Below are 25,809 nucleotides of genomic sequence, written 5' to 3'. Positions count from 1 at the left end.
GTCCACAACTATGTCCAGATGGCAGCCCCATCCTGACAGATGAGCATTGTTGGTGAAGAGGGAGACTGAGGGATTGTACTTCAGTGGTGAGTAAGATGATGGAGTACTGTTATCTGAAAGATCTCAGCACGCAGGGTTAATCTCTCCAAGGTTTGTGGTCACTCTTGAGCTTCTGATACCAATTACTTCAATCAGCATGACTTCTCAATGGGAGGTCACCTCTGTAGCAATGCAAGCATTCTAACACAAACAAGGTGCTGGTGAAATACCAGGAAAGTTGTAATCCTAACACAAAAGGGCCCTTGAATGGGGCTTTAATTAGCTTCATTGCCTGTCCAGCTCCACGACACCCCCGGCAGTGCACCTCTGAAAATTTGTCTGAAAGTAAACAGTTTCAGTTCCACAGGGTGCCCCAGTACTTTCCAGCAACTTCCAAACCTATGTCCACAAAACTGGGAAAATTCAGTCCCAGGATTCTTATACTGACTTACATTGTTTAATTGAAACTCTTCCACATTTTAAAGGCTATAAATCTCAATAAGGTTTGAATCCACAGCATTGCTGTCCAGATTCAGAAGCTGATCGCTTTGTCTCATAACTCACCTGGAGTTCAGGACCAGCATCTTGTTTATCTAATGGTTTAGCTGCTATGGTCAATACTTCAAAATAATTCCTATTCAGAATGTTCTCAAAAACAACCCTTAGAACTGAGAGAGATGACTTGTAACAAATCTGGAGCTATAAAACACAAAGGTGAGATTTCAACACATTCAAAATCCATTCTAATACAACATTAAAACTGGACTCTATCATGATTTCTAGTGAACATTAATTGCTATTACTTTGGTAAAACTCGAGTAAAATACATTGCAAAACATTATAATATCCTACAGTACATAGCAGATGACTTTTTGTTTTGATCTCTACAGCTCACTATAAAAGGTAGGTTTGCTTAGAAAAACTAAACTAAACAGAACAAAACTTGAGATCTACTAACCCTAAAATTCAGGTGCATTAAGTGAAATACCATTTCCTGAAAATATATTGCACTGATTTTGTTACTTTTCTACATTGAAAGCTCTACATAGATGTTGTGGTACAGTTGTTTTCTTATTATTCCAGACCAAACCCCTCTGTATTTGAAATAGCAATTGTTAACTTCTGCTTAAGTTCTTTCTTATTCTTGTATGGAGGCAGGCAGAGTTGATTGAAACAGGTGTGGGCGACTGGTAACCTGTGGATCCAGAAAGATGAAGTTTAGAAAGGCTAGTTCATAAACTATTTGAAAATGGACCTTTTCTTGCAATGCTATTTTGTGCTAATTCTATTTCTGTTTATAACAATAAGATTTTAAAAATCTAACTGTCATATAACATAAGAACTGCAGATGAGGATCTAAAAATCTGGATTTAGGCTGTTGTCAGGAGCAACCATTTAATACATGCCCTTACTAACAACAAAATGGCTTCTTAATACGAGTAACATAACGGAATGGCTTCTAGGCTGCAAATTGACAACTCTGTTTTAAAATGGCTTTTTACCCTGCTAAAAGCTGCATTCCTGAACTAACTGAACCAAAGATTAGCAGACAATGCTTCCTACACAGTATAGAATTAACTAAGCTAGATAGGACATTACTAACCATCCTAGCTAACTAGAGACGCAGTGCCAAGAGATAAAATGTGCAAAACAAAGTTAGTTCCCAGGAAATATCGTTGGCTTAACCTTATGTCTATAGTGTCAGTTTATTAAATTTTATTGGATTTGCTCTGTAATTAAGGCTGCACTATTTTGCAAAAACAGTATAAAATTGTGTTTGTTTTAAGCTATTTGTGCAGTGTCTCCAAGGAACACAGAAGTTTTTAACCACTGTGCTGCTGGACAACCTGTGCCGGCCGATAATGATTAAAGTGTCAAATCTTGCAGAATCAGACCGAATTACTAGTGTTCTTTTGACCGATCGCAGAACCGAGACACCCCTCTCATGGGTCAAGATCTTCACAGATGCTGGAGATCTGAATCAAAAATTGCTGAAGAAACTCAAGAAATCTGACAACATTTGTGGGAAGGAATCAGAGTTAATGTTTTGAGTCTGGTGAGTTCCAAAGAACCAGAGCACTCAGTTGTCTGGTTTGTGATGCAGACTGATTCTAACAGCAGGTTCAATTGCCTTACCAGATGAGGTCACAGTGAAGCCTCTACTTCAGCCTTGCCCTTTGCTTGACGTATAGTGAGCCTCAAGTTAAACTGACTCCAAGTTTTCTAACAATACGGTCTTCTGGGATTATGGTAACTTTTACCTCATTATAGTGACATATAACAAATTTGTGGGCAAAGTTACTGGTTATAGAATAAAACAAACAGTAGCAACTTGGATATGGAATTGACTAAACTACAGGAAACAATTAGTAATGTTGGATGTTTTTCAGGCAGGAGGAAGGTGTGTAGCAAAGTTTCTCAGGGGCTAATGTTGGAACTCTTGCTTTTCTTGATGTATAGTAATGACCTATAACATGATATACAGAGTATAATTTCAAAGTTTACACATGTTACAAAACTTGAAAGCAGAGTGAACTTTAGGAAGCATAGTGTTGAATTTCAAAAGGACATTGGAGAATTGGTAGAATGAGTGGACAGGTAGCAGATGAAGTTCAAATTAAAGAAATATGCGGTGATTCATTATAATAGGAAAGAATAGGAGAGAGAGCATATAAAGGATACAATTCTGTGTGGGTGCAGGAGCAGAGGAACATGGGTGTAAATGCACATAAGCCACATTCCCTTTTAGTTTTTTTTTGCTACTACATAGCCCTCCCAATGTTTGTGCACAGCAGAAACTTAAGGAACCAGATGGCCTAGCGAAATTAATCCAGAGTCCCAGGTGTGTGGACCCAGGTTTGAATCCCATTCTGGCAGATGGTCAAATTTGAATTCAATTCTGGAATTAAGAGTCTAATGGTGACCATGAAACGAGTCTCAATTGTTGAAAACAAACTGTCTGATTCATTAATGTCCTTTAGGGAGGGAAACTATCGTCCTTGCCGGGTGTGGTGTACGATTGAGTTTAGACCCGCGGCAATTTTGTTGATTTTTAATTGTCTTCTGAAATATTAGGGATGGGCAATAAATACTGGCCTGGCTGGTGATGCCTGTATCCTCTGAATCAATAAAACTGGAAATCAATGCATCCGCTGGGCAACTGAAGGGAACATTGCACAAAAGTCATTGAAGGTGGCAGGAATGTATCATAAACTTTATTAAAAAGTGATTAAAGTGCAAGAGCAGGAAGGTTATGTTGAACTTCTTAATGACATTGGTCAGTCTTGATTACAGTTTGCATCCAGTTCCGGATGCTGTAATTTAGGAAATACATGAAGGCATTAGACAGAATGTAGTAAAGATTCACAAGCATGGTTCTAAGGATTCATGGTGAGCTTGCCAATTGAATTCATAATTGATTTAGTGGCAGGAGACAGAGTGGTGGTAAAAGGTTGCTTTTTGGACTGGATGTCTGTGACCAGCGGTGTTCCACAGGAATTGGTTCTGAGTCCTCTTTTCTTTGTCATTTATATAAATTATTTCAATGAGAATATAGAAGGCATAGTTAGTAAATTTGAAGACAACAACACAATTTGTGGCATAGTAGACAGAGAAGAAGTTTTTCTAAGATTACAAAGGGATCTTGATCAAATGGGCCAATGGGCTGGAAAATGCAGTTCGATTTGGATAAATGTGAGATTTTACATTTTGGTATATTGAACAGGAGCAGAACTTACACAATTAATGGTAGTGCCTTGGGTAGTTTTGTAGAAGAGGGACCTGAAGACGGTTCAGGTACATAATTCTTTTTTAAGTTTGCATCATATATAGACTGGTTGGTTAAGAAAGCATGTAGCATGTGCTTGCCTTCAGTGCTTAACCCTTTGATTATAGGAGTTGGGAAGTCATGTTAAGGTTGCACACGACATTGAGAGGGCCTCTTCTGGAGTTCTATGCCCACTTCTGGTTGCCCTGTTATATAAAGAATATTAAGCTGATTTGGAGATGCCAGTGTTGGTCTCGGGTGTGCAAAGTTAAAAATCACAACACCAGGTTATAGTCCAACAGGTTTATTTGGAAGCACTAGCTTTATGAGCTCTGCTCATTTTTCAGGTGGACAACCACGTGATGAAGGAGCAGCGCACCGAAAACTAGTGCCTCCAAATAAGCCTGTTGGACTACTACCTGGTGTTGTGTGATTTTTAACACTATTATGCTGGGGAGGGTTCAGAAGAGATTTACCAGGATTAGTGAGTTTTGAGAAGATTTGTAGCTCAGGTTGAGGTTCAAGATGTAGGTTTGCTCGCTGAACTGGAAGGTTCACTTTTAGACATTTCGTCACCATACAAGGTAACATCTTCAGATAAAGCAATGTTGGTGTTTCCTGCTTTCCATTTATATGTTTGGGTTTCCTTGGTTGGTGATGTCATTTCCTATGGTGACACCATTTCCTGTTCTTTTTCTCAGGGGGTGGTAAATGGGATCCAAGTCAATGTGTTTGTTGATAGAGTTTCGGTTGGAATGCCATGCTTGGAATTCTCGTGCGTGTCTCTGTTTGGCTTGTGCTAGGTTGGATGGGTTTGTGGGCTACCATGAAGCCAAGGGGTCTGAGGGTTTGGCAGTCATTTCAGAGGTGTCTTTGATGTAGGGGGGAGTTGCTCGGGTTTCTGGACACGTTTTGTCTACTTGTTTAGGTTTGTTACTGTGAAATTGGCAGACTGTGTGCATTGGGTACCAATACTTGTTGAATACAATGTTAATACAACCGGGAAATTTTGCACCAAAAATCTTTACTTACTCATGCAACAGACCATGAATGGACAGACATAGTATAACAAGCCACAGATATTAGACAGCGACAAATGAAAAAAATAGACAAACAAGCAGACAAAACATGTCCAGAAACCCTAGCCACTCTCCCCTACATCAAAGACATCTTGGAAATGACTGCCAGACTACTCAGACCCCTTGGTGTAATGGTAGCCCACAAACCCATCAACACACTAAAATAGCAGGTAATGAACTTGAAAGACCCTATACAGACAAGCAAAGCTAATGTCATTTACAAAATATTGAGCAAGAACTGTAACAAACACTACATTGGACAAACAGGCAGAAAACTAGTCACCAGGATACATGAACATCAACTAGCCACAAAATGACATGACCCTCTCTCACTAGAGTCCTTTCATACAGATAAGAAAGGACACCACTTCAACTGGGACAACACATCCATCCTAGGACAAGCCATGAGAATTCCTAGAAGCATGGCATTCCAACCAGAATTGTATCAACAAGCACATTGACTTGGATCCCATTTACCACGTCCTGAGAAAAAGAACAGGAAATGACTGCAGGAAATTACATCACCAACTCAATAGAAAGCAGGAAACACCAGCATTGCTTTGTCTGGGGGTTCACTGAAGATGTTACTTAGTCTGGTAATAAAACATCTGAAAATGAACCTTCCAGCTTAGCGAGCAAACCTATATCCATTTACCAGGATGTTGCCAGGTATGAAAGGTTTGAGTTGTGAAGAAAGGCTGGATAGGCTGGGACTTTTTTCACTGGAGTGCAGGAAGTTGACAGACGACCTTATAGAGATTTATAAAATCATGAGGGGTATAGATAGGGTTAATGGTAAGTGCCTTTTCCTTAGGATGGGGGATTTCAAGACTAGAGGACATATTTTTAAGGTGAGAGGAGGGAGATTTGAAAAATTACGAAGGGTAATTGTTTTACACAGAGAGTGATTTGCATGTGGAATGAACTTGCTGAAGTGGTGGATGGGGCACAGTTACAACATTTAAAAGACACTTAGGTAGGTACATGAGTAGAAAAGGTATGGACCTGGAGCAGGCAGGTAGGACTAATTCAGTTTGTGATTATGGTCAGTGTGGACTGGTTGGATTGAAGGATCTGTTTCCATGCTGTATGCCTCTGAGGACATTCAGTTACAAAGAGAGTTTGAAGAAAAGACAGCTGAGAGGAGATTTGTTGGAGTATTCAAAATTTTGAGGAGTCTAGACAGAGGAAGTAGGAAGAAACTATTAACATTCAGGAAAGGATGGTGAAAGAGAGGGCACAAATTGAAAGTAAAAGATGCAAAAGCAAATGAGAAACAATTCTCAAATTGAATGTGAAGACTGAAGTAGGATGAATTGCAATATATCTTTTGTGTTTTTGTATTCAACAGTTGCTTCAGAATGCTAGTGATTTTAACAGGACATGATTTCCATTATAATTGTAACATGAGTGATTACTTTAAAGAGAGAGCAGAGAGAACTGCAGTATATTTATTCATATCATTTGACCAATCTGATTTTATTCAGTCATTATTTTCTTGTCTACCTGGAGCCATATGTCATAAGTAATTGTGTTATTTTCTGAGATACATCCTTTACAATATTTTTATAACAAATGGAAATTACATTAATGAAAACATCTTACCAATCAGTAGGCACATCACTCTTTGTAATTTTAAAACTAAGTTCAGCAAGTCCACCTACTGGAACTCTATCACTCCCTGTAGTAAAATGTAGAAGTTGTTTTTGGAGCTCAAGACTGAATCCTAAAACCACATCCCAGAAGTACCTAACAGAGAAAAAAAATGAAAATAATAAATATCACTATCTGGTGTAAATAGAAGTGTTTATTCATTTGATCATTCAAGCCAACAGTGTATTGGAGTACTCTCCACTTGCCTAGAATGTGGCACCACCTTAAATATTCAATCTTTCAACCACCAACACAGCGGCAGCACTGTGTACCATATCTAAGAAACACAGTAGCAATTGGTCAAGGCTCTTTCTACAGCACTACCCATACATATGACTTCTACTGCCTAGAAGGACAAGGACAGCAGACACATGGGAACACTATCATGTGCAAGTGTCCCAAATCATATTGCTGTTCCTTCATTTAGTCACAATCCTGGAACTCTTTTCCGAACTGCATGGTAGTATATCAGCATCCTTACTGCAGCAGTTCAAGAAACAGTTCACCACCTCGAGGAGATTAGAGAAGTAGATTAAGTGTTAAACTAGCAAATAGCAATCTTATCACATGAACGAATAAAAGAAATTCTAATAAGCTAAGGGTACATTTGCACTACAATTGCAGTTTGGGTGTGAAGTGGTTTTACCTTGCATTGACACTATCAGTTATGTAAGTGCATCCTGAATATGGAGCTAGGGGTAACATGATGGTATATAGAAAGCCTCCAATATAAAAGGCTGCTTGTCTGAGCACAAGTGTTATTGCCAGTTATATGTGCCTGCCCAAATTTTGCAAGTTAGTACAGCAATGGACGAGTCCACTACCCACATCTGCATAGTCATGTATGATAGACTTTGAATTTGCAGTTCACCGAAGCTGCAGACTGTTACAGGATATATATTGTGGAAGACACTGTAATAGAGATTTGCTTGGCAGCCTCTGTTAAATGTTCACATCTTTAATATGGGGGCTTAGAGCCTCAAAATACAGTAAACTCCTGTTCAGCTTGGTAAGTATATGAAATAGGCCATGACACAGCAAGGACATGGATGAACTGGTACCACTAAATGCAGTGTCAAAGCTAAGTTATTTAAATTTGCTGTTCAAACGAGCATGGATCTGTGTTCTTTGTAACATAAACAATGACAAATTGACCACCAATGCAGTTTGTGGAAGTTATTAGATTATGTGTAGGTACACAGCTTGTAGTCCCATCAATAAATCAGTTTCTAGGTTGTGTTTTCAATGCCAACTGGCTCTTAAGAGGGCCTTCAGTATAGCACATTTCTCAACAACACTTAACATTCTTACAGTTACCTAGCTCCTCTTGAAGATTTAGGGCTGCATAGTTGATGCTCTATAACTACAAAACTGAAAAAAATAATTATTAGGAGCTTCCATCTCGAAATGGCTCAAAGCCAATCCATATCTAACAGCCTGCACAAAAATACTGCTCTTATTTTTACAACAGTATCAGACATAATTCACAATGTTCTAAAACAATGTCTGTTTATTCTATTTCCTAAGTTGCAAAAATTCTAGAATTTATATATGTATCTTTGCTAAAAACTATTAGTTATTCACTGTGCATTCTTTGTAGCAAATCTTGTTGAAACCCAACTATTAACTTTTGGAAATATATCACGCACAGAAACAAACGGCAAAATAAAATTACCTCTACCTACTTCTAATAGTGGAGATAACAAAGCATAACTTTTTGTCTTTGCATATGTTAAGCTTTAGTTAAAATACTGTGCCCAGCTTTGAAACCTTCACATAATAAAAAGGTACATATGGATTTTGAAACAGTTTAGAGAAAGGCCACAAGATTTGACTGCCAGTTTAAAACACCAGATAGGCTCAGAGCTGGATAAGTGTATCTCCGGATAAGTGTATCTCCAGAGAAGTGAAAACTTAGGGATGATTTGATTGAGGACTATGAAATACTGAAGTGATAAGATTATGTTTACATGACCAATAACTTCAACTGAATAACAATGTTGGATTTTAGGTAGCTTTCCTTTTTGCAGTTGCTGACCTGTGTACTGAATACTGATATGCTACATTATTTTCAGAGAGCTGAAAATGGAGCTGGGATGGAGATTACCTTGTAGAAAAAGTAGTTATTCTGAAATATGGATCAGGGTCGATTTAGCATGAGCTCAAGACGTCAAAATGTTTCAGACTGCTGTGCCTTTGAAAGCCCCAGGCAATGCTGTTCTTGTTGTCTGCGGGTCAGGTTCCAGCAAATATGTTATCTGTTCCTCATACCTGATTGATTTTAATCCATTAAATGTAATTCTCCTTGAAAATTCCCACTGTCAATGTGTTTAATTTCATATCAATGTTACATAGGTAAGAGCAATCTCCCATTGATGCGAGCCAACTTACTTAGCATCTACCTTTTGTTTCCCTCTGAAATGTGAAAAGATGTAACTTTACTGCAGAAGTGCTTCCAGTCCTTCATCATATTTTCCATTAGCACAACAAGTATCTGAGAGGACCGGTTTTGTGATGTGTATCTTTGATAACTTGGTTCAGACACAAAATATTTGACTATAGGATCTTACAACTATATAAAGGAGATTTTCATCCCACCTGCCTGAACTGGATTGGAACCACGTTCCCAGAGGTGGAAAAAAAACTATGGCGCTGAAAATTCCAGATTTATTTTTGACAGAAACTGTAAACAAAAATCATTGCGTGCTAATCATTCTGGTCTTAAATGTTAGAACTTACTATTCATGCACTTCTGCCTCTCCACTTTAGGAAGCTCTTCCTTCCATTTGATGCATTCTCCCCTAAATCTTCCAGTGCGGTACACCATCTGTTTTCTCCCATGTAAAATATCTTATGATATCTACATTAAATTACTATGAAAATTTAAGCTGCTGCCCTACAGCACAAAACACTATCATCTCCGTGGAGGGCCCCCTCCTGTTGTGTCTAATTACCCATGTAACCTTTTCTGGCTAAAAAATTAGTCAAAGCACAACCAACTAATTTAGTGGCTCCGCAAAGCCAGTCAGTAAATCCTCAACTATGTTATTTAAATTCCTCTAAACTGAAGAAACAAAAGGAATCATACCACTCTATAATAAGCACATTGACACTGATTATAGCAAGGCTTTTGGCTGCAAAATAAATCCACATAATTATCGTAACCAACAATCCAGAAAACTTAATTTCAGAAAGCTGTGGATTGTGTGTTTACATATCATTCCTTATAGAAGGATATATGAGCTTTTCAAAAACAATTACTACGTCCTAGGCTCAACCATCTTCAGCTACTTCATGAATGACCTTCCTTCTGTCATAAGGTCAGAGGTGGGGATGTTTGCTTATGTTTGGTGCTGAACATTGCACATTCTCAACTTCTCAGGTACTGAAGCTGTCCACATCCAAGTGTACCTGTACAATATCCATGTCTGGCTGACGGTGGAGGGCTGCACATTGTGAGAGCAATCGGTTGGACAGTTTGAGGCAGTTGATGTCATGGCGGCAGTTTGAAATGAAGTGGTCAAAGGCAGGAGGTGGAGGTGACAGAAGAAATATTCAAGGTCACAGTGTATGTCAAACTCATTAATCTGGGGCCATAGAGGGATAAATGTGAGGCCTTGACTGAGGACTAAACATTCGTCCTCAGTGAGGGGGAGGTCTGGAGGAATGGTGAAGACACGGCAGGGATGGGAGCTAGGACCTGGATTGGGCTGGAGTTAGAGGTGGGATGGGAGCTAGGACCTGGAGTGGGGCTGGAGTTCGAGGTGGGGGCAGAGACAGTGGCTTGAGTGGGTGTGGTTACGGGGTTAGTAGGGACATCACCAAAGGAGGTGATGCTTACGAAGAGGCCACAGGTGGTGCTTATGGCTAAGTTAATGGGGGCAGAAGTGACGTCACAGGCGGGGAGGGCAACATTACAGTTGGGTCCTTGGCTGCTGACATCAGTGGCAGCAGAAGTGACGTCACCAACGGGAACTACCAGTGGGGTGGAAGTGACTGCCGTTGCGGCAACTACGGGGGTAGAAGTGACATTCAAGGTAGATATCACGTCAGTGATAGTGAATCCAGCAGCACCTGATGAAGGGCTTCAGCCTGAAATGTCGATTTCCCTGCTCCTCAGATGCTGCTTGAACTGCTGTACTTTTCCAGCAACTCTTAATTTTATTGGTTAGTGGATTGAGTATAGGAGTTGGGAAGTCATGTAGCGGCTGTACAAGATATTGATTACTCCATGTTTGGAATATTGCATTCAATTCTGGTCTCCCTGCAATAAGAGAGATGTTGTGAAACTTGAGAGGGTGTACAAAAGATTTGCAAGGATATTGCCAGGGTTGGAGGGTTTGAGCCACCGGGAAAAACTGACTAGGGTTGGGCTACCTTCCCTGGAGCAGAGGCTGAGGGGGTGACCTTATAGAAATTTATAAAATCATGAGGGGCATGAATAGGATAAACAGCAAAAGTCTTTTTGCCAGGGTAGAGGAAATAGGTTTAAGGTGAGGGGAGAAGAATTTCAAAGGCATCTAAGGGGCAATATTTCACAAAGAGGGTAGTGCGTATATGGAATGAGCTGCCAGAGGAAATGGCGGAGGCTGGTACAATTACAACATTTGAAGGGCATCTGGGTGGGGATAAGAATAGTAAGGATTTAGAGGAATATGAGCCGAAAGCTGGCAAATTGGACTACGTGACTTTGGGATATCTGCTTGGCGTAGATGAGTTGGACCAAAGGGTCTGTATCCATGCTGTACATCTCTGTGACTCTAAAACCAAACCTAATCTTTTTAAAACTGACACTATTATAAAAACAGAGTTCATATGAGAATAATTGAATTGCTTACCGGATTGTGGGGTCCATCTTGGAATAACCCTCATACTGTGTGATCTTCTGCAGTGCATAGATGTCCAGCTCAGGGCTCCCACACACAAGAATTTCCACTTCCTCTGGGAGCAGCAGCTGTGGAAGAATTAGTCTCTTACATTCACTTGTTCTGCACATTTGGGAACTAAAATTGAAATTTTGTTTGTCAAAGAAATCAAATGTACTTATTGAATGTTGAGGTGAAAGATTTTCCCTGTGTATTCGGACTGCTTCAAAAGAAACTTTGTCCTGGTTAAACAAGTTAATAATCTAACTAACTAGTTTAACCTAGTTAAGCAAGGCATTCATTACAGACATTATTTGATATTATTACATTATCATATTAAATAGGAATGTGGAAATTACAGGCATTTTTATATTCTAAAAACATTATTTTACCAAACAATAGTCCAAGAAAATTACTAAGTGATTATTTCCCTCAGCATAGAGTACCATTTACTGAGCAAGAAATTAATAAGACTCCTCTTCAGTGTTCTAATGCTACTACCACATATGGGAGGCAGGACATATTATCCAATACTTCATCATGAGTCTCAATTAAGTGTAGTGAATTTGATACATTTGGTGAAGGTTTGTAAAGGACTTCAGTTTGTTCGGAGTAAGTTCCACGTTGACTCAGAGTTCAGTGAATACATCAATAATCTGTTGCATAGTAGTTCTCCTTTAGAGAAAGCATTAACTTGTGTACATTTATTACAGACATAGTTGTTGCCTTGCATTTTGGCCCTCAGTTGATTGAGATGGAGGTCAGTACGACAGGGATGAATATGATCTGGTTGCTGTTAGAGCTTAGCAGTGAGAAGACAGCCAAACTGTCACAAATACTACATTATAACTGAGTTAATCAAACCAGAAGCTGAATAGCAAATAGCTTTGTACCTTTAACAACTGACTATTTGGAAGATGCTTACCATTAAAGCATTGGAGGCACAAACACTATGAAATCCATAATAAAATGCTGCAAACTGTTTATATATGGATTTGTTGAGAAGAAAATCAATATAGAGCTGCACATACTCTGGAAAAAAAAAGTTAAATATCATTGTACAAATAGCATTGCATATATTATTCCCTTAGCTTTTAATAAACTTACATCCAGCTGAGTTTTTCAAATTGCATGACATTCAAGAATTTAGTCTTTTAACTTACAATTTTTTTTTTGTAAACTTGTAACCTTTCTTTAACATTAAATTATTTTGCAATTTAACTATAAGTCAAACTTAATGACTCAAACATGTTATCTGCTTCATCAAATACCACTGACAAGACTTTTTGCTGACAGAAATAGACTAAAGGGCATATTGACACAATAGATTCCTATAAAGATTGCTGAAAGCAAAATGAACAATAAAGAAATGTTTGAACAAAGCTTTGTGAATGTTTGTCATTGTTTTAATCTATTCAGTGCATCTTCCTACAAATTAGCAATATACAGTGCAACTGTTTAACAGTATCAGTCACTTGCTTGCCTTGTCTGTTCTGATTGGTTACTGGGATTTTGTTACCCCCTGGTTTGAGGTTATATGATTTTAGAATTCCAAATTCTTCCTGAAATATCTGAAATAAATAAAAGGTTGATAACATAAACTGACAGAACCATGAATAACCGATCAGTTTCCATTAAAAAATAGGACTGAAAGGTGATATCAGTGTTGAACATGTGCAAATGGAATGATTTGTTTTAATAAAGCAATAACTAACTGGTTTTAAATATTGGAATTCCCACATTACAATAGAAAAAAACATTTGATACAATGAAATGTTTGTGTATAACGGCAGAATTTCATGGTATATACCTCTACAGCTGTTATGAAAAATATCAACACTGTTCTGTAACAAGACAATCATACAACAGGATAACAAAATAATATTTTAACAAACAGCTACCTTCAAATCTTTAATTTGAATTTGAGAGCATAGTGGGCAGGAGTTGTGAAAGAGGTTGATGCCTGTGGATGTTTCTCTGCCCTTTACTCGTACCCCTTTAAGTTTAAACAAGTACTTCTATTAATTTCCCTTTTAAATCTAGTGGTGATTCTGCACCTATCACTCTCTTTGGTTGAATAGACTATATGCTAACAAAATTTTGTTTTTAAAGATCTCAGTTTTTTCCTAGATTTATGTAACCTCATTACTTTGAAAACATTTAGTTTTGAACATCAATAAATCTTTCAAATTATTTCTTTCTATTGAAAAGAATTCCAATTAAACTGTCATTATTCTCCCCAATCCCACAACTTGCACATTTTGAAGTACATATATGAGCAAACTCAGTACAAATAAATAAAATTTTAATAGGCTGAGAATTTTGATAAGTATGATGTTTAGAAGATTTTTATTTCACCATTTGGAGTTCAATAATTAGCTTAATTCTTTTTCTCAGAACAAAAAAGACATTTCAAATCAGATTCAAGTTAAGAACTTACTTGAAATGTGGAACAAAAGTCTTCTTCAATATTGCCTTCATAATTTATAAGTGCCGTAAGTCCATGAGCTAAGTCCTTCAAATGACAGACTTAATTGTTAATAATTCATTCGTAAAGCTCACTCATTATATGGTCTACAATTCTAGAATAACATTAGGTCACATTGTCCTTTAGCCAAGAGTACAGTGGCTTATGCTGTCTCTAGATCTGTTTCCTAATCAGCAATAGCAGGGACACTTTGCAGGTAAAAATGTAGTCTGTTCCCTTGCCCAGGTGAGCATCATCTAAACTTCCATCTTCTAACAATAAATGAACTAACCTCATTCATTGTGGGAATTCAAACGTCATTTTTAAACTGGCTGTTGAACATGAAACTCCATGTAATGCTCCATTTCTATAGCTACTTGAGCGCACGCTTATTTTTATGTTGAATCCATCCACCAGGTTGCTATCTAGTTTGCAATTAAAACTTTAATACTAAACTTAAAAAAAACAGACTGGAGAAATTCTAGCTTTGAATCCAGGTTTTGCTAGGTCATTTAGAATTGAGAAGTCATGCCAATGAAAGGGGGAGAAAGTCAGTATTTCCATTACTGATTGATGTACAGTGATTTTGTGAACACTAGATGAGAAGAAGGTCACACACAGCTGTGAACAGCCAGCCAATACTAGCTGCTTATGCTCAGACATAGAAGAAGTGCTAGACCCTACAAGGTGGCACCTAAGGAAAGGAGTCAACAACTTCAAAAATGGAGAGAAAGGATGACTGCTCGATTGGGTGAATAGGAAAATATTTTTCAACAATTATGGCAAAATTATCATGTCAAAATTATATGTCGTAAGTACAAAGTAGCTTGTAAAGTATAGAATATTTGGCTTTGCTGCTGCTTTTTTAGGGCAGCACAGTGGCTCAGTGGTTAGCACTGCTGCCTCACAGCACCAGGGACCCGGATTCAACTCCCGCCTCAAGCGACTGTGTCTGTATGGTTTTTCTCCGGGTGCTCCGGTTTCCTCCCACAATCCAAAGACGTGCAGGTCAGGTCAATTGGCCATGCTAAATTGCCCAGAGTGTTAGTTCCGTTAGTCAGGGGTAAATATAGGGTAGGGGTCTGGGTGGGTTACTCTTCGGAGGGTCAGTGTGGACTTGTTGGGTCGAAGGCCTGTTTCCATACTGTATGGAATCTAATCTAATCTAATCTAAAGAAAATGTCTGTGTTACAAAATCTCTGTAAAAAGGAGAACTTTTATTTCGTATGTTATTTTATCTGTAACCAGTTACAGCTTACAATGTCTCTTTTCAATTGTGCTTCAAGATTACCAACAGAATTTATTAATTCTGCAACAGTAGAAACCACATCATCTTTCAATTGTGTAAGTGATCACCGTAACTGCTGCCTTCACTACTTCTAAACTATTTGACTTTGACATAGACAGATTTTTGGGGAAAAAAATCCTTTCTTACTTTGGCTATATTTCTTCTGTAAATTTCCTGAGGTCTCTCATGATCCTAAGCAACTCTTTGTACTAAGTGATGGAATTAATTAACAAAGTATTAAAATCTGTGTGTTCTTTGATAGGAAAAAAAAGTGTGTAACTGTACAGAAGCAACAGAAATAACCTCTAAAATCTTAGGTCCAATAAAAGCTCTTAAACTCTACATCTTATTAAGACACTTACCGGCATAAGTTGGCGCAGATCACCAAGTGTAAGCAATGCTACTCCAACAGTAGCATTCTGATGGGTTGGAACAACAGGAGGACTCAGGAGCTTCTTGTAACAGAAGGGTGGAAACCGAACATTCAGGGTGATACTATTATACACAGCCAGACCCATCAACTATACAATAGAAATGTTAAGGTAAAAGTACAACATGCAAGTCAGTGCAACTAACAAAAAACAATGACAGGTTTTACCTAAAAAAAAAACAAATTTGAAATTCTCAAAGGATAACCCTCTACCTACAGGAGTGAAACTTCATGGTGTAATTGTTCCCTTTTGTCCCTCTGATGTTAGGTGTTCTTGTCAGAAGCAAAAGCTTCATCACTAAAAAACACACTAATTATTAGTCCTCACTGTTGTAAGTGATTTTAACAAGATATAGCAAATGCCATACTTCTTGAAATTCACAGGGAGGTTTGTGGCAAATTCCTATTTTTGGTCAGCTAATGATGAAAGGGTGCAAATCATCTAGTAACTTTTAATCATAAATAATTTCATTATGCCACTTTCTCTACACAGATAACTTCTTTAAAATATACACATTCATAACCATAATTTTCCTAGCTAACTCTAGGCCACTACGTTGAAGAACTAGAAGTTATATTTTGTTGTTGGTCCACAGCTGGCTGGAAAAAAATATCTTGTGGCATGCCAATTAGACTTATTCTTGCACTCTTCAGTTCAAAGTGCAGAATTTCCCCCTTACTAGGTGGTGGCAAGAGGAGAAAATAATTGGGCAAGTTGGCCCTGGAAAGATATTTGCTCTTTCTTCAGATCTCACCAGTTCAGTTTTGGGCTATTAGGACATGTAGCTGAAAATGTGTTGCTGGAAAAGCGCAGCAGGTCAGGCAGCATCCAAGGAACAGGAAATTCGACGTTTCGGGCATAAGCCCTTCTTCAGGAATGAGGAGAGTGTGCCAGGCAGGCTAAGATGAAAGGTAGGGATGAGGGACTTGGACAGGGGCGATGGAGATGTGATAGGTGGAAGGAGGTCAAGGTGAGGGTGATAGGCCAGAGTGGGATGGGGGCGGAGAGGTCAGGAAGAAGATTGCAGGTTAGGAAGGCGGTGCTGAGTTCGAGGGATTCGACTGAGACAAGGTGGGGGGAGGGGAAATGAGGAAACTGGAGAAATCTGAGTTCATCCCTTGTGTTTGGAGGGTTCCCAGGCGGAAGATGAGGCGCTCTTCCTCCAACCGTCGTGTTGTTATGGTCTGGCGATGGAGGAGTCCAAGGACCTGCATGTCCTTGGTGGAGTGGGAGGGGGAGTTGAAGTGTTGAGCCACGGGGTGGTTGGGTTGGTTGGTCCAGGTGTCCCAGAGGTGTTCTCTGAAACGTTCCGCAAGTAGGCGGCCTGTCTCCCCAATATAGAGGAGGCCACATCGGGTGCAGCGGATGCAATAGATGATGTATGTGGAGGTGCAGGTGAATTTGTGGCGGATATGGAAGGATCCCTTGGGGCCTCGGAGAGAAGTAAGGGAGGAGGTGTGGGCGCAAGTTTTGCATTTCTTGTGGTTGCAGGGGAAGGTGCCGGGAGTGGAGGTTGGGTTGGTAGGGGTGTGGAGGGAGTCACGGAGGGATTTGTCTTTTCGGAACGCTGAGAGGGGAGGGGAGGGAAATATATCCCTGGTGGTGGGGTCCGTTTGGAGGTGGCGGAAATGACGGCGGATGATTCGCTGTATTTGGAGGTTGGTGGGGTGGTAGGTGAGAACCAGTGGGGTTCTGTCCTGGTGGCAGTTGGAGGGGCGGGGCTCAAGGGCGGAGGAGCGGGAAGTGGAGGAGATGCGGTGGAGGGCATTGTCGATCACGTCTGGGGGGAATCTGCGGTCCTTGAAGAAGGCAGCCATCTGGGCTGTACAGTATTGGAACTGGTCCTCCTGGGAGCAGATGCGGCGGAGACGAAGGAATTGGGAATAGGGGATGGTGTCTTTACAGGGGGCAGGGTGGGAGGAGGTGTAGTCTAGGTAGCTGTGGGAGTCAGTCGGTTTATAGTAGATGTCCGTGTTGATTCGGTCACCCGAGATAGAAATGGAAAGGTCTAGGAAGGGGAGGGAGGAGTCTGAGACGGTCCACGTGAATTTGAGGTCGAGGTGGAAGGTGTTGGTAAAGTGGATGAACTGTTCAACCTCCTCGTGGGAGCACGAGGCAGCACCGATACAGTCATCGATGCAGCGGAGGAAAAGGTGGGGGGTGGTGCCAGTGTAATTGCGGAAGATGGACTGTTCCACATATCCTACGAAGAGGCAGGCATAGCTGGGGCCCATGCGGGTGCCCATGGCAAATCCTTTGGTTTGGAGGAAGTGGAAGGATTGGAAAGAGAAGTTGTTCGGGGTGAGGACCAGTTCAGTCAGTCGAAGGAGGGTGTCAGTGGAAGGGTACTGGTTGGTACGGCGGGAAAGGAAGAAGCGGAGGGCTTTGAGTCCTTCGTGATGGGGGATGGAGGTGTACAGGGACTGGATGTCCATGGTAAAGATAAGGCGTTGGGTACCGGGGAAGCGAAAATCATGGAGGAGGTGGAGGGCGTGGGTGGTGTCCTATTAGGACATGTAGCTAGTAACTAAAGTCAGTAAGAGCATTGCTTAGAATCAGTTTCTGACCTGTAGAGATCTATAAAGACTACATTCTGACATGACAGGACATTTTTCTCATTCTACTCTGGTCAATTCTCGAGCAATTTCAGAAAACCTGTGCAGCTTTGTGTTTAAACATTGTCTGGTTTTGTAATGTGCACTGGGGAATGAATTTAAATGACTTAAAATATTTCACTTTGTTTGCTTGGAATTAATTGTTCCTAAGAGATTTCTCTCATATTCTGATCCTGACAAACCTTGAAAAATAGCAATTTGCTTTTAAAGTACTCTGTTCAATATACCTCTCTTGAAGCAGTTACTACTGATGGCAATTTTATATCAATGCATTAGGCAAAGGATACAGTTCCAACTAATTGAAATTCAGAGTAGCTTTCACATTTAAAGCTACTGAACCAATAAAACCGTGAATCCCATTGATATGTAAACATTCCTGTTCAACAAAAACTGAAATTTGTGACACGTTTTTTAAAAAGCGCACATATAAATGATTCTTGCATTGCAAGTACACCTGGTTGGGAATTAAATTTTAGTAGGTGAATAAGAAAAGGGATGTCTCAAAATATGTGTAACACCTATGGCATGTTATTAATTTGCAATGACATTTTGCTTGATATATGGAAAAGATCGGTTGAATTTGAGAGCCCAATTTAGAGACAGGCGAGGTGGGAATATAATTTAGATTGTTGACTTTCATGTTGGTCTCCACCAAACCTTGGGCCTTCAGCCATTGTGAAAGAGGGTAGCTCAGGGTCAGATACACTGCCTGCTAGTAGGCATCAAGAGCCATTTGGGTTAACTCCATTTAGTTGAGTCTAATAATGCCCTGTTCCTGCAACAGCTAGGAATTCCAGTTGGCAGTGGGGGCAGTCCATGTTGGTCTGGATCACATCCAGAATAACTTGGTAAGCTCAAGGAAATCACCCCTTGATCATTGAGTGGGTGAAGCTGTGAGGCAAGCTTTCAATTCCTCTGCTCACAATGGTCAGTATGTGAATGGCAGTGGGAAACTGGCCCATCAGCCAATATATCTGACTGTCTCTTTCACCCTTCTCACCCTCGTGATCTGAAATTTAATCCCATACTACTTATTTTACTTGCAATCACTAGAGTTTTTTTTAAAAAAAGTACCTTCACATAACATATTTGTAAAGTTACACATAGCAGTTTTGGCTCATATTTATCTCTGCTTAGAATATGGATTTCTATGACAAAGGCCAAGAATCATAAAATCTTCATCTAATTTACACCTCTTCTTCTTTACCAAGTACAAGATAATCTAGTGCTACTAAAATAAATTTTTATTCAGGCCAGCATTCATTTCCCATCCTTATTACCCACAGGGCAGTTCAGAGGTAACCACATTGCTGTGGGTCTCAAGTTACATGGAGGCCAGACCAGGAAAAGATGGCATTTTTGTTTTCTAAAGGACAGTAGTGAACTGGATGGATTTTTCCAACAATCGACAATGATTTCGCAGTCATCATTAGGCTTTTAATTTCAGATTTTTAAAAAATTGAATTCAAATTCTACCATCTGCTGTGGTGGGATTCTAACTCAGGTTGCCAGAAAAGTACCTGCATCTTCAGATTACTGATCTCACGATAATACCCCTAGGCCATTGATTCCCCAATATTCTTGATTGAAATGGTCATTAAATTAAATTAACATCGGGGTTTATTTTGGAAATGCATTGATAATTTGAACAATAAACCAAAACTTCTGATCACTAAATAGTCAGTGGTCAGACATATCCTGATATGTATCAGGATCCCTTGGAGCCCCTGATTACAAGGTAATTGCTGAGGGAGTTTAAACTTCCAACTACCACTTACTAGCATCTTGAACCCCTAGAAGAACCCCAATACTGAGCTGGGGTTGCAGACTTCGGAGTTCCAACTTACCTGAATAGTTATCTAGAAAAAAAACAAAGATGTTCTAACCTCTGGATAACTATAAAACTGATGCTGCTGCTTGATAGTCTCCCAATACCCAACCCTTACACCAATGATATTCCTCGATCTGACAGCCAGCTTGATTTCCCAAGCCGCAGATGTATAGATAGGAAGGATGTGGAAGCTTTAGAACGAGTGCAGAGGAGGTTTACCAGGATGTTGCCTGGAATGGTAGGAAAATCTTATGAGGAAAGGCTGAGGCACTTGGGGCTGTTCTCATTGGAGAAGAGAAGGTTTAGGGGAGATCTGATAGAAGTGTATAAGATGATTAGGGGTTTAGATAGGGTAGATACTAAGAACCTTTTACCGCTAATGGAGTCAGGTGTTACTAGGGGACATAGCTTTAAATTAAGGGGTGGTAGGTATAGGACCGATGTTAGGGGTAGATTCTTCACACAGCGGGTTGTGAGTTCATGGAATGCCCTGCCCGTATCAGTGGTGAACTCTCCTTCTTTATGGTCATTTAAGCGGGCATTGGATAGGCATTTGGAAGTTATTGGGCTAGTATAGGTTAGGTAGGATTCGGTCGGCGCAACATCGAGGGCCGAAGGGCCTGTACTGCGCTGTATCCTTCTATGTTCTATGTTCTAGATCAACCCAGCCTCTGCGTGACTAATCCATCCAACCCATTTGCCCCGAAGATCACACCTATTCTTCTTAACCCCTTATTCACTCACTGCAACCATACACCCTCATCTGTCACGACCCATTCACCTTTTCACCTAACACACTATCCCCTCACCTACCCATGTCATCCTATGTCTTCACCCATTTACCTTCTCTTCATAGCTTGTCAAAGTGCCATGAAACTTCCTACCCTGGGATACAGCAGTTACTACTGTAAAAAGGGGGTGTCATCAGTGCTGCACAGAAAGGCTTCCTGATCAGATACTTTCTACATTTCTGAAGAAGTGGTCCAAATTTGACATTCAGGCCAGAAATGTAAAGCTATGGGGCAAGCTAAGTATAAAGGATCACAGTGGCTATCTTAAAATTATTAATAAACAGTATACTGGGTGTAAGTTTGCTTGCTGAGCTGGAAGGTTTGTTTTCAGACATTTCATCACCATACTAGGTAACATCATCTGTGAGCCTCCGTGAAGCACTAGTGCTATGACCCGCTTTCTATTTGTGTGTTTAGGTTTCCTTGGGTTGGTGATGTCATTTCCTGTTCTTTTTCTCAAAGGGTGGTGAACGGGATCCAAGTCGAAGTGTTTATTGATAGAGTTCCAGTTGGAATGCCATGTTTCTAGGAATTCTCATGCATAGCTCTGTTTGGCTTGTCTTAGGATGGATGTGTTGGCACAGTCAAAACCGCGACACACACGAGAACTCCTAGAAGCATGGCATTCTAACCAGAACTCAATCAAAAATTACATTGACTTGGACCCCATTTACCACCCTATGAGAAAAAGAGCAGGAAATGACATCACCAACCCAAGGAAACCTAAACACAAACAGAGAGCAAGTCATAACACCAGTGCTTCACCGGAAGCTCACTGATGAGGTTACCTAGTATGGTGACGAAACATCTGAAAACAAATCTTCCAGCTCAGTAAGCAAAGATACATCCAGAACCTCAACCTGAGTTACAAATCTTCTTAAAACTCAAAAACAGTCTCCTGTAACTCTGTGATTTACACTCATCAGAAGTTTGTGCCAGTGATGTAAGTCCTTCAGAACTTTTGATGTTTACATAATTGTTTTTCAGCTCTAAAACCAATGCATCAGAATTGGGTCTTAAAAAATGTAAAATTTGTGTTTAAAAATAATTAAGTGAGCTTTAATCATGATTGATTAAAACTATGTTTATTGTTAAACTTCAGTTAAGAAGAATCATTTTACAGCATAACAAATTGCTTTAACTTGCAAACCTTAATTTTGGTAGTGTGTATAAAATTTTTTAATATTTAAATAATTCTACAAAATGCAATAGTTAAAGAATTTAAATTAATATGAAAATGCAGAAATTAATTCAGTATTAATTCTCTTCCCACTGAACTTCACCTCACAGTTTTCCTTATTTGTTAATAGATAAGGAGAACTTTTTGTAGATTGCTATCGTTAATTTTCTAATATTGTGTTGCTCTTTAATTCCCCTAGATATTTTGGTTGGCAATAGATCAATGGTTGTTCCTATAGAGGTCTGTCTTATATGCTCTAAAATATTAAATTATGTATTAAAATATATAAATATTGAAACCATATGGTAAACTTATTAATGTACTCATTCATCTGCTCAAACATTTACACAAGAGAAAAACCACTACTACAACTGATTTTGAAAATTAAATTGTCAGTTAATCTTTGATCTACACATTTCTTTTACTCTTTAATGACATGTGGGTCGCACTGCCCTTAAGAAGATGGTAGCGAGCCACTTTCACAAGTCACTTCAGCCCATTGCATTTGGTTATAGTTATCCTACTGTCAGATATTGACCCAGTGACCACGAAGAAATAGCAAAATATTTCCCAATCAAAATGTTGTGTGGCTTGGATGACAACTTGTAGGATAGGGTAATGTTGATTATTGAATTTTTTATTATCATATTTACCAAGATACATAGTGGATACTCAGGGTAGCCAAGTCGTGGAGGCAGGGGTATTCATGCGGGGGAAAGGGATGAGGGTTTATGAGTTTAACAATCACTCTTACAACTATGCCAATATCCCAGTAAAATGAAATAGTTCTTTTAGTCTGCCAGCTTCACCATCCACCTGTTTCCTTTGCCACCATGGGCTTGCTTCTTGGAAACTTGCAATGTAGATGGGTTTGCAGAGTTAAGAGCTTTCTTTACTTGATCTCCTACTTGAAAACCTGACCGTATATTTTAAAACTATAGCACTGCAGTCTACTAAGGTTCCTTAACCTCAAGTTTTCTAAAGAACAAGGAAGAGCACAAAAACAGGCTCTTCAGCCTACCAAACCTGAGCCAACACATGACACCTTTCTAAACTAAAATTCTTTTGCCACTGTGAGGTCTGTACCTCTCTGTCCCCTACCTATTTGTCTATTAGTCAAGATGCTTCTTAAACATTGCTACTGTATCTGTTTCTACACCTCCTCTGACAGAGCATTTCAAACATTATCAACCTCTGTAAAAAACACTTGCCTTTCCCATTTACTTTAAACTTTCCCCCTTTTACCTTAAACCTAGCAATTGGCATTTCTACTCTGGGAAAAAGACTCTAAAATCCCATTATATCCATACCTCTCAATTTTGTAAATTTCCATCAGGTTGACCCTTAGCCTTGGATGTTCAAGTGTCCAATCTCCTTTTATAGCTAACACCCACCAAACCAGGCAACGTGCTGGGAAACCTTTTCTGTACCTGCTCCAAAGCTTCTGTTATCATTCTTCTGTTATCATTGCTACCAGAACTATATGCAATATTCCAAATATGAGCTAACTAAATTTCTATACATTCAACATGACTTGCCATTTTTTTATTCACTGTGCCCTGACTGATGAAAGCAAGCATGCTATATGCCTTCTTGACCATCTTGTGCACTTGCTTTGCCACTTTCAGGGAATTATTGACCTCTATGCCGGGATAGATGTTTATGAGGGTTCTGCCATTTACTGTATACTTACCTCCTGCATTAGACCTTCCAAAATGCATCACTTCACATATCCAGATTAAGTTTCATCAGCCATTTCTCTACCAATTTTCCAACCTATCTATATCCTGCTGTATTCTCTAGCAATACTCCTCACCATCCACAGCTCCCCCAATCTTTGTACCATCCTCAAACTTACTAATCCAGTTACCTACATTCTCCTCCAAATCACTTAGATACATATTACAAACAAGAAGAATCCCAGCATTGATCCCTGCGGCACATCACTGGTCATAGATCTCCAGTCAGAAAAGCACCCTTCCACCGCTACTCTGTTTTCAATCACCAAGTCTGTTCTGATTCCATCTTATAGCTCACCATGGATTCCATATGACTTCACTTTCTGTAATAGCCTGCCAGGAGGGAACTTGTTAAAAGGCCTTGTTAGAGTTTATGTCGAAAATATCCACTACTCTGCCCTCAATTGTCTGTCACTTCCTCAGAAAAAAAAACTTAATTACAAAGCCTCAGTGCCTATTGCTAATAAGTCCATATTTTTCAAATGTGAATAAATCCTATCTCTACCAAATTCTGTATTATTTCTCTACTACTGATGTAAGGCTCACTGGCCTATAATTTCCCAGTTGCCCTTCTTAAACAAAGGAGCAATATTGGCTACTCTCCAAACCTCTGGGACCTCTCCTGTGACTGAAGAGGATACAAAGTTTTCATACAAGGTCCTAGCAATTTTGTTCCTTCCCCTCCCTCAGTATTCTGGAATCTAAACACAAATGATTTATTTACATTAAAAGATACAATTTTTTTGGACATTTAAGAAGTCTCTTGATTAATTTATAAAATTTATCTTACAATGTTATCATCGGACACATGGAATATACTGCCATCTACTGCAATAATACAGAATTCACTGACATTTGATGGATAGCTTTTCACATATCAAAAGGAAGTTTCAAATAACTATAACATTTTAAAATAATCCAGTAAGGAGACACTAGGTCACAAAACAAAGAGCAAACTAAAGTGACCTTTGTGAAAGGGCACAACTAATGAAGAACAAGAAAAAAAACAAAAAAAAGAAGCCTGCAAGGATAATTTAAATGATCAGAGTCCTTGGTGGGATCCAGTGTTTGTGATGCCACCAGTTGCAGAAAGACTCGAGCATATCTCTGGGAATCTTCAGGTCTAATTGGGCATGGAAAAGCCATGGAGGAGAGGCAAACAGTCACCAGCACAGGCTGCATTGGCCATCCCGACTAGGTCTAGGAACAGATTCACAAGGATGTTATCAGTCTGGCCTGCTACTCCATGTCATAGAATCATTGAATCGCTGCAGTGCAGTGAGAGACCATTTGGCCCATCAAGTCTGCACTGACCCACCAAAGAAGATCCCACCCAGACCAAAATGTCTGCCTACACCCGTAACCCCATGTTTATCGTGGCTAATCCACCTAGCCTGCACGCCCCTGGACACTAAATTTAGCATGGCCAATCCACTTAACCTGCACATCTTTGCACTGTGGGAGGAATCTGGAGGAAACCCACGTAGACATTGGGAAAACTTGCAAATTCCACACAGACAGACCAGTCACCCAAGGCTGGACTCAAACATGGGTCCCTGGTGCTGTGAGGCAACAGTGTTAACCTTACTCCCCCATGCCACCGATGTTCCTGCACCCCACCTCCACCAGAATCCTTCCCACTACCTCTAGGTGACCAAAACTCCATGAATATGGGACTGAAGCGGAACCACAGGACCTTCTTCAAATAGTGGTCCATCAAAATATGATGGGCTACAAATCTAAATCTTGGGCAACGGGTTTTGCAACAACCTTTAATTTTAGGTGACATACAACAGAGAATTGGAGGAACAAATTACTTCAACAGATTCACCTGTTCCCAATCAGAAGTGTTTTCAGAAAACTGATTTATTAATTTTACTATTTTTAAATCATACCATAATCAGGTTGGAAAATCTGACGAATGAGCAGAAGAAACCACTCTTTGGTGAGACCGCCCATATCCAATCCAGCTTCACCAACAAAGGTGATTTTCAACTTCTTTTTTAAATCTGCCCTTTTTCTTGTTAACTGTAACATAAAAGATGTCCAGAGGGAAGATGAGGAA

The 25,809-nt window shown here is 39.7% G+C and overlaps 1 protein-coding gene across 1 annotated transcript in view; it reads right to left on the bottom strand.

Moving 5' to 3' along the window:
- Positions 1-1,113: 1,113 nt before the first annotated feature.
- hectd2 (HECT domain containing 2) overlaps positions 1,114-25,809 on the bottom strand; it is a 139,699-nt gene continuing 115,003 nt past the window's right edge. The window contains exons 14-22 of the mRNA XM_060841778.1: positions 25,640-25,772; positions 18,491-18,579; positions 15,520-15,678; positions 13,843-13,917; positions 12,886-12,973; positions 12,328-12,434; positions 11,376-11,491; positions 6,490-6,633; positions 1,114-1,234 (exon numbers count right to left, since the gene is read on the bottom strand). Of these exons, the coding sequence (XP_060697761.1) occupies positions 1,114-1,234; positions 6,490-6,633; positions 11,376-11,491; positions 12,328-12,434; positions 12,886-12,973; positions 13,843-13,917; positions 15,520-15,678; positions 18,491-18,579; positions 25,640-25,772 (1,032 nt within the window). The remainder of the gene's footprint in view (positions 1,235-6,489; positions 6,634-11,375; positions 11,492-12,327; positions 12,435-12,885; positions 12,974-13,842; positions 13,918-15,519; positions 15,679-18,490; positions 18,580-25,639; positions 25,773-25,809) is intronic.

Source organism: Hemiscyllium ocellatum, chromosome 22 (assembly GCF_020745735.1).
Source record: "Hemiscyllium ocellatum isolate sHemOce1 chromosome 22, sHemOce1.pat.X.cur, whole genome shotgun sequence".
Classification (NCBI taxonomy): Eukaryota; Metazoa; Chordata; class Chondrichthyes; order Orectolobiformes; family Hemiscylliidae; genus Hemiscyllium; species Hemiscyllium ocellatum.
Note: the sequence above shows the minus strand (reverse complement) of the source record. Positions and strands in the feature narration are given on the sequence as shown.